The sequence below is a fragment of the Notolepis coatsorum genome (genome assembly GCF_963971535.1).
Source record: "Notolepis coatsorum genome assembly, chromosome: 11".
NCBI classification, from domain to species: Eukaryota; Metazoa; Chordata; class Actinopteri; order Aulopiformes; family Paralepididae; genus Notolepis; species Notolepis coatsorum.
The window spans coordinates 14974077-14986935 of record NC_140175.1 but is presented as its reverse complement, the minus strand read 5'-3'; the positions used below and the strand labels follow the sequence as shown (position 1 = coordinate 14986935).

At 44.0% G+C, this 12859-nt stretch overlaps 1 protein-coding gene across 1 annotated transcript in view; it reads right to left on the bottom strand.

Annotated features, from left to right (window-relative positions):
- The window catches only part of mast4 (microtubule associated serine/threonine kinase family member 4), a 275602-nt gene that overhangs the window by 66705 nt on the left and 196038 nt on the right, over window positions 1-12859 (bottom strand). Inside the window, 3 exon segments of the mRNA XM_084325402.1 lie at window positions 265-295; window positions 298-333; window positions 10938-11026. Coding sequence (XP_084181528.1) covers window positions 265-295; window positions 298-333; window positions 10938-11026 — 156 coding nt within the window.

Here is a 12859-nt window from a genome sequence, read left to right as displayed (position 1 = left end):
TCTGTCTATATGTCTGTATGTCTGTCTGTATGTCTGTCTGTCTATATGTCTGTCTATATGTCTGTCTATATGTCTGTCTATATGTCTGTCTATATGTCTGTCTGTCTGTCTGTCTGTCTGTCTGTCTGTCTGTCTGTCTGTCTGTCTGTCTGTCTGTCTGTCTGTCTGTCTGTCTGCATGGAGGGTTGTCAGAAACACAGTGATTGTTCTATAATGGTGGGGGTTCTCAGCAGGGATTGACCTGATTATTCGCCGGCTAATTACCTTCGTGCAAAGGAGAAGTGAGCTGAGGCACTGGAGAGAAGTTTCTGGGGCTGTCCTGAGGGCTTGTTCCTGTGGGGAGAGGGGGGGAGAGAGAGAGAGAGAGAGACACAACACAGAGAGAGACAGAGAGGGAGAGACAGGAGAGGGAGAGAGAGAGAGAGAGAGAGAGAGAGAGAGAGAGAGAGAGAGAAGAGAGAGGAGGAGAGAGAGGAGAGAGAGAGAGAGAGAGAGGAAGGGGAGAGAGAGAGAGAGAGAGAGAGAGAGAGAGAGAGAGAGAGAGAGAGAGAGAGGAAGGGGGGAGAGAGAGACAAGTTTAAGAGAATACAAGTGAAAAATCCAACAAGGCTGCAGAAACACACCGTGGCAGTGGATAATCTGACTCAGCTGATAGAGCGGTACGTTAAACAAGACTCCTAATGTGTTTCATTTTCATTTCAAACCTTTATTTAAACTCGTGAGACACTGAGGCTTCCCTCATTTACAGTGACGATGAGCTTACAAAACAAAAACAAAACAGTTTATCAGCAATTTCATATACAGTATAGGCACAATAAATAAGAATAAACTATAAAAATATAGTTGAGAGTTACAAGTCGACACACAGTGGTCGGAGATCATACTTTTAAAACGCAGCAAGAGACGGAAGAACCTTCAGCTTCAGAGTCAGTCGGAGGACATTCCAGGTGTTGGAAGCATCAAAGGAAAAGCAGTTTTTTTCTAGTTCAGAGCAAACTGGAGGAACCCTAAGAACCAGCCAGTCATTTGAACGTGTAGAATAGGTTCCAAGATTCCATTCCAACAGTGATGTGATGTAAGAGGGAAGTTTACCAATAAGGGCTTAAAAAATAAATAAACCAATGATAGTGATGTCTTTCAACCAGAGAAGGCCATCCAACCTTTTGATAAAGGACACAACATAATGCTACACAACGCTACGGACAACGCAACCTTGCCTCCAAGTTGCGACAGAAAATTGGCTTCCTATACAGATCCAGCGTTAGTAGGAAGACAGTTGTCGAAGCAGTTTTCTTATCGGTCCTGGACTGTGGTGATGCGATTTAGATTTATAGACGGCCTCAACCCTTAAATCTCTGGACTTTAAAACCTAGATCTCCAACCTTTGTCAATCAAGTTGTTTGAATTGATTTGTTATCCTTACTTTTGCCTCGCCTTGTTGTCTTATCATTATGATTTTTTTTAGCTTATTTCTGTATGTACACTCGACGTGACTGTAAATGAGGGAATCCTCAGTTGCCTCTTTCGAGTTTAAATAAAGGTTTGAAATTCAATCTACCAATGGCCTTAGGATCCCCTATACTTGTTTCATCCTGCGCCATTGTATTTGAGACAATAAACTCTGCCTCTCTTGACTGAAATGCCCCCCCCCCTGGAGTCTTATCTGAGAGGCAGGAAACAAGTAGTGGAAATGAATGGGACCATATCCTCCTCACTCCAACAGACGTGCGGGGTGCCGCAAGGAAGTATTTTAGGACCACTTTTATTTCTTTTATATATCAATGACATGAAAACTGCATGTGATTGTAAACTGTTTTTATTTGCGGACGATGCTGCACTCATGGTCTCCCATCAGGACAAAAGAGAAGTAGAGAGGTCACTCAGTCTAGAGCTTGTCAAGATCAGTCATTGGCTGGTCGAAAACAGGTTATCCCTACACCTGGGTAAAACCGAAGCTATCCTTTTTGGCTCGGCCATACGACTTAAGAGGTCTCCTGGGTTCAAGGTAGTGGTAGGAGATATCGAGTTAACAGCAAAGGAGGAAGTCACATACTTAGGATGTATTTTGGACAACACCTTATCAGGGGTGAGCATGGCACAAAAGGTGGTCACAAAGATCAATCAGAGAATAAAATTTCTCGGTAGAGTGTCCACCTATATTAACAGGTCAGCAATGGAAGTCCTGGCAGGGGCACTGATCCAATGTCATTATGACTATGCATGCTCCTCCTGGTACACTGGCATCACAGTAGCACTGAAAGGTAGGCTACAGACAGCTCAGAACAAATTAGTTAGAATGATTTTAAAACTCCATCCCAGGACTCACCTTACACAGACACATTTTAACAGCCTCAAATGGCTCAGGGTTGAGGAGAGGGTCTCTCAAATAAAACTTAACATAACACATAGGATACTCGGGAATACTGTCCCTCAGTACCTCAGTGGATATTTTAACATGGTAAGGGATGTACACGGACACGCCACCAGGGGGAGCCCTACAGACATCGTCCCAGTGAGATGCAATAGGAAAATTGGCCAAAACTCATTCCTATATTCAGCAGCAGTACAATGGAATAGCCTACCAATGGAGTTGAAGACCATAAGCCCCTTCTCCACTTTTAAATTAGCTATAAAGAGGTGGATCATAAGTAGCAGAAGCTGGGAGTAGTGAAAAAAGGGTTTTAATATGTGTTGTTCCTTTTTTATTCTTTTATTGTCTATAAAATGGAATATTATTGTATGTATTTTTTTGTTTTTATACCACACATCCTGACATACAGACACTACAAACACCCACGTCCACACACCAGTACATAAATCCACTGACACCAATGATGAAGGACCACAATGGAAACAAGCCTATGGCTTTATTGTGTTTTTTATGAAATCCTATTGGTAAATGGAGAAAATGTATACCTGTTTTCATATTGTGATCCAATGTATATGTGTGATTTTTCCATTCTAAACCAATAAACTATTCAATTCAATTCAATTCCCCCACACACACACACACATACATACATGTTAAATACCAAGAATGCACTTCATGTGTTTCATTCAGAGACTCGATTTGTCAGTATCCAGTCATCTAGATCAATCATAACCGCAGTGCATTGTGTGGGCACCGCACAACCATAGCAAACTAGGTCACATTTCGGGCTGTCAAACTTGAAAACAAGACATGCATGTATTTGAATACCAAACTGTCAGTTGAATGTAAATAAACACATCACTGGCCCTTTTTCATGATTTTGGAAAAACGTGCCTGCAATACAAACTAATAAATGTTACAAAGCACAGCCCCACTGCCTGATGACAGCTTCCTGTTTGGTACCACTGCCTGATGACAGCTTCCTGTTTGGTACCACTGCCTGATGACAGCTTCCTGTTTGGTACCACTGCCTGATGACAGCTTCCTGTTTGATACCACCCATAATTCAACCAGTAAACTCCAGGGACACCACCCCTCACTTACAGTGACGTCAAGTATACGACTAAAAGAGATGGAATAACACAAAGATAAAAACAAGTGATCAGCACGATTAAATCAAGTTAAGATAAAAACAGGAAACAAGAAACGGGAAAGGCAGACTAAAAGGCAATTACTAAATGACGTACAACGGCCATCAATCAAAGCTATAAATTGTCCAACGGTTGGAAGAGTATCAAACTTTAAAGTGCATTTAAGGGCGCGTTGCAAGAGTACGGAGCACTAAAAGAGAAGGAGGCAAACACAACGTACAACAAACGTATCACTCGACTCGACGCGGTAATAATTGAATAAACTGAAAGATGTCAAACACGGCCTCAAGACATGATCTTCATCGTCTTCCTCTGCCGGTTGAACAGTGTGTGAATACACCAATCTGAAGTGAGGAAGAGGAAGGTCTTATGGGACGCTGATGAATACAAATGTAGTCTCTCTCAGTCTCAACAAAGACATTCTCGTCCCGTTTTAAAAACGGCAGCTGTCTCACACACACACACACACACACACACACACACACACACACACACACACACACACACACACACACACACACACACACACACACACACACACACACACACACACACACACACACACACACACACACACACACACACACACACACACACACACACACACACACACACACACACACACACACACACACACACACACACACACACACACACACACACACACACGGCATCTGTCTGCATATCAAACCTGTGACAGGTCTGACGGCAGCGAAGCAGAGCACTTTGCGCTCAGGGCTCGGTGGGAATTGCCGGGACTTTCTGAGAGACCGCGATTTGCTTTGCAAATGCGAGAGTCGTATAAGGCACCACGCCAGGAACGTCTCGACGGGTAAATAAAAGAATAAACTCATCACCGCTGCCGCGTAAAAGGCTGCAACGTCTGGTGAAAGAGTGCGATTATTGTGGACAATATTTTGCGATATAATAAATAAATGGTGTAGGGCTGACCCCTATTAGTCGATTAGTCGACTAATCGGTCGAAAAGGAGCCGTAGTCGACTAGCCAACATCTTAGTAAAAAAAAAATTAAAAAAAATTAAAAAAGTATAATATTTTTCTTTTTTTACATTTTTTAATCATTCTTTCCAAAAGAAAAGAGGACTAGAAGCGTGGCTAACGCTAATGGCACGCATACCAGAAGCGAACTGCCTACGAAAACAGGCACAGAGGCACTGAAAGAGGATTTCACCATCTAATGAACACACTAGACTGGACAAATATCAAGATGTATCCATCAGTGGACCAAAAGCATGCTTTTGCAGAGGACAAGAAGACTTCAGTCGACTCCTTCAGACATTAAGCACCCCCACAGCCCAAATGGAATGATACATTTTTTTAATATTATACGTTTTTTTTTGTCGACCAATAGTAGACTATAAAACGGCACATTTTGGCCAATCATAGTCGACCATCCAAATCCTTAGTCGGGGACAGCCCTAAAATGGTGTCGTGAGTCTACTTGGTAAATGGTAAATGGTTTATCCAAAGCACTTTACAAATTTAGTTCCTCACATTCACCCATTCACTCACACATTCACACACCGATGGCAGAGGTAACCATGCAAGAGGCACCAACTTGCTCATCGGGAGCAATTAGGGGTTAAGTGTCTTGCTCAAGGATTTCCCCAAGGGGATCAATAAATGAAAGATATAACTACTAACCTTCGTACCGTCTTTTTTACTCGTATGCACTCTGCTACTAAGTAATCTATCTACTATGCTAATATGTCTATGCTACTATGCACTCAAGAGCAACACTGTTTGACAAACAATCTTACTGACCCTTAGCTGTCTGAGATGTACTCTTCCCTTCCTGCTGACTCGCTTTGGATAAAAGCCTCAGCTAAATGACTAAATGTAAATAAAGGAATATCTTAAATCTTAGTTGTCCATCATTTTATCCAACGCGACTTACATGTTCTGTACGACAAGTCAGCAGGAAGGGTACGGAGTGACAATGTTCATCAAACAGTGTTAAACTTGAGTGCTGCAGTGTTGAGTGCAGAGTAGTAAAGACATATTAGCACAGTAGTAGAGACATATTAGCACAGTAGTAGAGACATATTAGCATAGTAGTAGAGACATATTAGTATAGTAGTAAAGACATATTAGTATAGTAGTAAAGACATATTAGTATAGTAGTAGAGACATATTAGCATAGTAGTAGAGACATATTAGTATAGTAGTAAAGACATATTAGTATAGTAGTAGAGACATATTAGTATAGTAGTAAAGACATATTAGTATAGTAGTAGAGACATATTAGCATAGTAGTAGAGACATATTAGTATAGTAGTAAAGACATATTAGCACAGTAGTAGAGACATATTAGTATAGTAGTAAAGACATATTAGCACAGTAGTAGAGACATATTAGTATAGTAGTAAAGACATATTAGCACAGTAGTAGAGACATATTAGTATAGTAGTAAAGACATATTAGCACAGTAGTAGAGACATATTAGCATAGTAGTAGAGACATATTAGTATAGTAGTAGAGACATATTAGCATAGTAGTCGAGACATATTAGCATAGTAGTCGAGACATATTAGCATAGTAGTCGAGACATATTAGCATAGTAGTAGAGACATATTAGCATAGTAGTAGAGACATATTAGCATAGTAGTAGAGACATATTAGCATAGTACTAGTAGAGACATATTAGCATAGTAGTAGAGACATATTAGCATAGTACTAGTAGAGATATATTAGCATAGTAGTAGAGACATATTAGCATAGTAGTAGAGACATATTAGCATAGTAGTAGAGACATATTAGCATAGTAGTAGAGACATATTAGCATAGTAGTAGAGACATATTAGCTGTCGTGTGGCAGTGTGGCAGTGAAAGGGTTAATGCATTGCCGAAAGATCGGATCGGGAAAAATCGGTATCGGCAGATACTAAAAATCACATGATCGGGATCGGAAGCAAAAAAATGCGATCGGGACATCCCTGATAGACATATTAGCATAGTGTGTAGTAAATTATATAGTTATATTAGTAAAGTAGGAAGAGTGCATGATAGTAGAAGACAGTCAGAAGATTAGTGTATTATTATTATTTTGTCTTTCTTCATCACGTCACAAAAAGCAAACAAGACAATGACCATGAATGAAGCTATATTCAAGAACTGCAATTCCGTTACGGTTCATAAAGTGGGGTTCTTCAGGGGAGGGGGGGGGGGGGGGGGGCAAGTCTAACAGAGAGCGTCTGAAGCCCGAGGCGTCCCCCCCCCCCCCCCTCTACCAACCACAGAGGGCTCCGGCTGACTCCTCCGCGGCTCCATATGGGCAGCGCCCACTTTATTACCCAGAAAGCCCTGCTGCTTCTAGTACGACAGCCCCGGGCAACTAAACACATGAAACTGCAGGGGGGTTTCCTGAAAGACACCAATTACCCCCCCCCCCCCCCGTGCTCCCTCACCAATAAGGTGACATGTTAATTAGGGGTAATTACCTCCATCGGCGAAGCGGTAGCGCAAACAGTTAATTAACCAAGGGCAACAACAACGCCCCCCCCGCTGTGACGATAGCGACGGGACCTCACGACACCGGGGGACCGACCGGCGGAGACGTCGTCGGGGCTCGTTTTACGGGGGGTGTTGAATGTCACCCGTTTAATTGGAACGGTAATTTAATCGCGAGTGATGATCAGTATAATCGCCTTCGCGGTACAACCTGTGAGCAGAGGCCGTGCGTCTGGCATGACTGTCGAGGACGTTCTCTAAGTGGAGCAGCGCGCGCACAGGGAGGGGGGGGGGGGCGGGGGATGTTAACGAGACAAAACAGATCGTTTGGAGTTTTTATGAAGTGTGGAAGCGCTTCTTTTTTTAAGTAAATCATCAAATCCGCCGGAGTGGGAGATCATTCGAAAAAGACAAACGGATACCATTTTGCTTCGTCAGAAGAGAGCCTACTTACTGCACGTCGTCCATCACACTGAGGAGGATATGTCAAATAAACACACGGTAATCAGCGGTTACACTAAAGCGGGTAGACGTTTCTCTTACCCATGGTGCCCACATTGCGCCTGTGCCACACCGTCAGGTCCTCCCAGAGCTGCGAACGCTCGTTAGAGAGATCGTCGTCGTCGTCGCCGTGGCTTTCCGACTCGTAGTTCATCATCTCGAGGTCTATAGTTCTCTCTCTCGTCTGTCGAGTTGCAACACTGAGCTCTCTGAGAGCTGTCTGAGAGCTGGCTGGGGGGGTGGTTCCGTTATCGCCGCGCCGCCAATGGCAGGAAACAAAACCGCCCTGTGCTCAACGAGGCCTCCCCCCCTCCTGTGCATTTCCTCCCCCTGTGGGCCTCCACTTCCGCCTCCGTCACAATCACAATCGCTGCCCCTCGGGCCTGCCAGTCACTGGCCCTCAGATAGTGATGCACCGATGTGAAAATTGTGGCAGATACCGATAACCGATATTAATATTGCTGTTCTGGCCGATACCGATATTTACAGATGTCGATATCTCTGTATAGAAAAAACTTTTTTATGATAATCAAATAAAGAGCTATTTTCCAAAACGCATACTTTTTTTTACTTTTGTAACTTATTTTCAGAAATTACTGATATTTTGAAACTATTTAAGACCAAAACATGTAAAAAGAAAAAAGACAAATAATTTTATTTTTATTTATTTTTTAATATCGGTCCTATCTTGATATCGGACCGATACCGATGTGTAAAAAAACTGCCATATCGGCCGATATTATATCGGCGGCTGATATATCATGCATCACTACCCTCAGACCTGCCAGTCTCTGCCCCTCAGACCTGCCAGTCTCTGCCCCTCAGACCTGCCAGTCACTGCCCCTCAGACCTGCCAGTCACTGCCCCTCAGACCTGCCAGTCACTGCCCCTCAGACCTGCCAGTCACTGCCCCTCAGACCTGCCAGTCTCTGCCCCTCAGACCTGCCAGTCACTGCCCCTCAGACCTGCCAGCCACTGCCCCTCAGACCTGCCAGTCACTACCCCTCAGACCTGCCAGTCTCTGCCTCTCAGACCTGCCAGTCACTGCCCCTCAGACCTGCCAGTCACTGGCCCTCAGACCTGCCAGTCACTACCCCTCAGACCTGCCAGTCTCTGCCTCTCAGACCTGCCAGTCACTGCCCCTCAGACCTGCCAGTCACTGGCCCTCAGAGCAGCCAGTCTCTGCCTCTCAGACCTGCCAGTCACTGCCTCTCAGACCTGCCAGTCACTGGCCCTCAGACCTGCCAGTCACTGCCTCTCAGACCTGCCAGTCACTGCCTCTCAGACCTGCCAGTCACTGCCTCTCAGACCTGCCAGTCACTGGCCCTCAGACCTGCCAGTCACTGCCCCTCAGACCTGCCAGTCACTGCCTCTCAGACCTGCCAGTCACTGGCCCTCAGAGCAGCCAGTCTCTGCCTCTCAGACCTGCCAGTCACTGCCTCTCAGACCTGCCAGTCACTGGCCCTCAGAGCAGCCAGTCTCTGCCTCTCAGACCTGCCAGTCACTGGCCCTCAGAGCAGCCAGTCTCTGCCTCTCAGACCTGCCAGTCACTGCCCTTCAGACCTGCCAGTCTCTGCCTCTCAGACCTGCCAGTCTCTGCCTCTCAGACCTGCCAGTCACTGGCCCTCAGACCTGCCAGTCTCTGCCTCTCAGACCTGCCAGTCTCTGCCTCTCAGACCTGCCAGTCACTGGCCCTCAGAGCAGCCAGTCTCTGCCCCTCACAGGGCTGTACACTGCGATCATCTCGTCGCAAATTGCCCCCTAATCTGGCCGGTGCGAGTGGAAAATATCATCTGGGGGCAAGCTTGCGAGTAGTGATTGCAACCCTTCATTCGCATTTCACTCCTAAATTAATCCATACAAATTGGATAAAACATTAGCCTACAACCAGGGCATAATGTTGCGGTTGTAATTTCATTAGACAGACCAGCGCGGACCTTTAATAACATGCAATTTGATTGACACGAGCAATGGGCTAACGTTAGCTGCTATCCACGGTATCCATTAGGATTATGCTAAGCTAACTAGCGTTAGCTGCTGCTAACCCTGTACACCAGTCAAAGCGGACTCCACAACACTAGTTCCATTCGGGAGGAAAGGGGGTGGGTTATATTGACAACGCTTGACAACAGAAGTTTAAACATAACTTCATATTTATTGGTTATTCGTTTCTGTTACTGTATATCATCCACTTTCCATCTCCGTCTGTTAAACGCGCCCTGTTTACATTCGAGTGTGACGTCATCACCTACGGCAGCTTAGACGATCAAAACGCCCCCTCTCTCTCTCTCTCTCTCTCTCTCTCTCTCGCTCTGATTGAAAACTTTATTAGCAGATTGCAGAATGGGTACAATACAGTACAGCTCTCTCTACATTCAATGATTTAAAGTAGCCAAACGTTACAGACAGTATACATACTAACTGGATAGTTGATGATATAAACATTTAATTTCATTATCTGAAATATTCTAAAATAATTAAGTCTGCTATAAGCCATTATCCCTTTGTGTGTGTGATTATTATTTTCTCAGAGTAGTGTGTGTGTATATATATATATATATGTGTGTGTTTGGCTAAAGTGGATAGAAAACACAGTACTGTGCAAAAAAAGGCACCCAAAAGTTTTTATATAAATGGTCTTAGATGTAAATACATTTTTTATTAGTGTGTCAGTAGACTACTCTTAGTACATTTTCATTAAATTATTTTTTAAAGCATCTTCATGGTTTAATAATGCAAACATATGTTGCAGGGACTTATTATAATCATCATATTGGCGTGACTGTATGCATCAAAGGGTTAAATCAAGCATTTTTAAGTGCTTTAGAGGAAATGTAAAAATATTGCGATATATATCGTGTTACGTGATATGGCCAAAAAATATCGCGATATCATTTAGAGGCCATATCGCCCAGCCCTACTATAATGGTAAAATAGTTATTTAAAAATGTGCCCCTAAAAAATATTCTTTGCCCCTAAATTTCTCATTTAGGGGCAAGTGTGCCCCTAGTGAAAAAGCTTAGCGTACAGCCCTGCCTCAGACCTGCCAGTCACTGCCCCTCAGACCTGCCACTGTCCAACTAACACCTCTCCCGAAGGCTAACCGGCACTGTCCGCTTCCATTCATTGTGCTAAGCTAGGCTAACGTGCAGCCAGATAGCTTTCTATACTGAACGCACAGAGAGAGGAAACTGGTATCCATCTTCTCGTCTCTTTCCCAAAATGTTGGCGTGTTCCTTTAAGTTGCAGGACCTTACAACAAATGGGTTCCTTTATTGCTCATTTATTTGCCTCTGCAAAACGGGGGACACAGCCCCTAGTTGAGACTCAGGCAGCGCCGTCTTGTTTGAAAATCCTGGAGAAAGCCCCGACACACACACACACACACACACACACACACAATAATACACAGAATGAACACGTGCACAGTACACATGTGCTTACCTGTGTGTGATGAGAGTGGGGAGTGGGGTCGTGGCAGCGCTGAGGACGGGCCGCCTCCGATCAAGCTCTTTCTGTTACTCGTTCTGCAACTGTGGAAACACAGACACCAACATCAGGCTACGTTCACACTGCTGCGGCCAAAGGTGGCCCACATTTTGTTTGCTCAGTCATAATGTGACTCAGGTCTGGGTTTTTTTTTCACAACAGTGTGAACGGCACAAATCACATGGAATCATGATCTTTTCTATTCCGATTTGGACCACTTTCATAATGTGGTTTCCTAAATCCGATACAGGTGTGGCTTGTTTTTTTTTTTTAAACTTTGGCCATTTCCCTGGCTCTTTTATACGTTTATCGCATTTATTCTGGTCAAGGATGACCGACAGAAACAGGCTGAAAGGGTTCAGATGGGGGGGGAAGACACTCTGGGAAAGGCACGGCTGCAGTCCGGGATTCGAACTCGCTAAACCCCAGATCCGTGACGAGCACGGTTGTCCCCGGCGCCGAAATAGCGCTCGAGGTACGTGGTGAGCTACTGGAGCTCCCCAGGTGTGGCTTGTTTTTAATTAGCTGCCCTCCACTGTATTCCAACTTGTGTGAATTAAACCATCAACTGTGACTTCAGTGTCCTCCGTGTTTACGTCCATCATCGTTATTGTTCATTTGCTGCATGTGGGTCAAGTTCAGGAGCATCATGTGACCAGTTCACACTGGAGTCTGATATTGGCCACATCAAAAATAAAAATGTCAACACAGCCAAACTAAAATAATCGGATCTGAACAATAAATCAGTTAGTAGTCTTAGAGAGAGGTTCAGATGGCTGGTGGTTTGAACTGGACAAAAACAGGGTATTTTCTGTAACTCCCCCCCCCCTGTGGACACCTTCACTACGTTCACTCCAAAAGAGACTGAATGAATGAATGAAAACTTTATTTAACAGATTGCAGAATGGGTACAATACAGTACGGCTCAATACACACAATTGTTAAGGGGATGCAGACCAGAGAAAGACGTTTGTCTTGACCAGAGAGAAAAGAGCTCTGAATTGTCAGCATTAAGCTGTAAAGCCTTTGGGAGAGAGAGGGACGTTCACAAATAATAAGAAACGACAAATCGATAACCGTTTGTTACCAAGCGTGACAAATTAAAAACACTTTGTCAGTATTAGATTAAATAAATTCTTCTACATGAATTTCCTCATTGCAAGCAGATCCAGCAGTATTCCGGAGGGGGGGGGGGGGGGGGCGGGGGGCTGCTATTATTCATATCAATTGTGCAGCAGCTGATAAAGATATATTTTACTCTTTGATAAGATATTTACTTTCACTCTTTTTCAGCCGTGGTCTGACAGGGGAAATTATACGGGCCGGGCTGAGGACTCACTGTAACATTTTATGAGGCATATTGCATTGTAATGCAGTCAGTGTACAAATACCACTGCGCCTTCTATGATTTATGATTTCACACGGGGTGTTACGACCGTGGTGACCGTAGCCTATTGATTTCTTAATACAAAGCAGATTACTGGACGTAAAGACACAGTTGTAAGCGGAAGATAAGCTGCTGGAAACGTACCGCCAGCAATACAGTCAGTCTGGCATTATTTATTGATTGAAAACTTTATTAACAGATTGCAGAATGGGTACAATACAGTACAGCTCAATAGACACAATTGTTAAGGGGATGCAGACCAGAGAAAGACTTTCGTCTTGTTTACATCAGGGTCCCCCATTTTCAATTCATCATAACATATATGACACACACGACATACAGATAGACAGTACTGCTACATCTATACATCTACAGATTTACAAATACAGTACTGTTTGTGATACAAAAAAATTCTAAAAAAGAGGGTATATACATTTGATGTAGAAACTGTATATTGGAGGAGGTTGGGTAGGTGGGGTGGGGGGGGGGG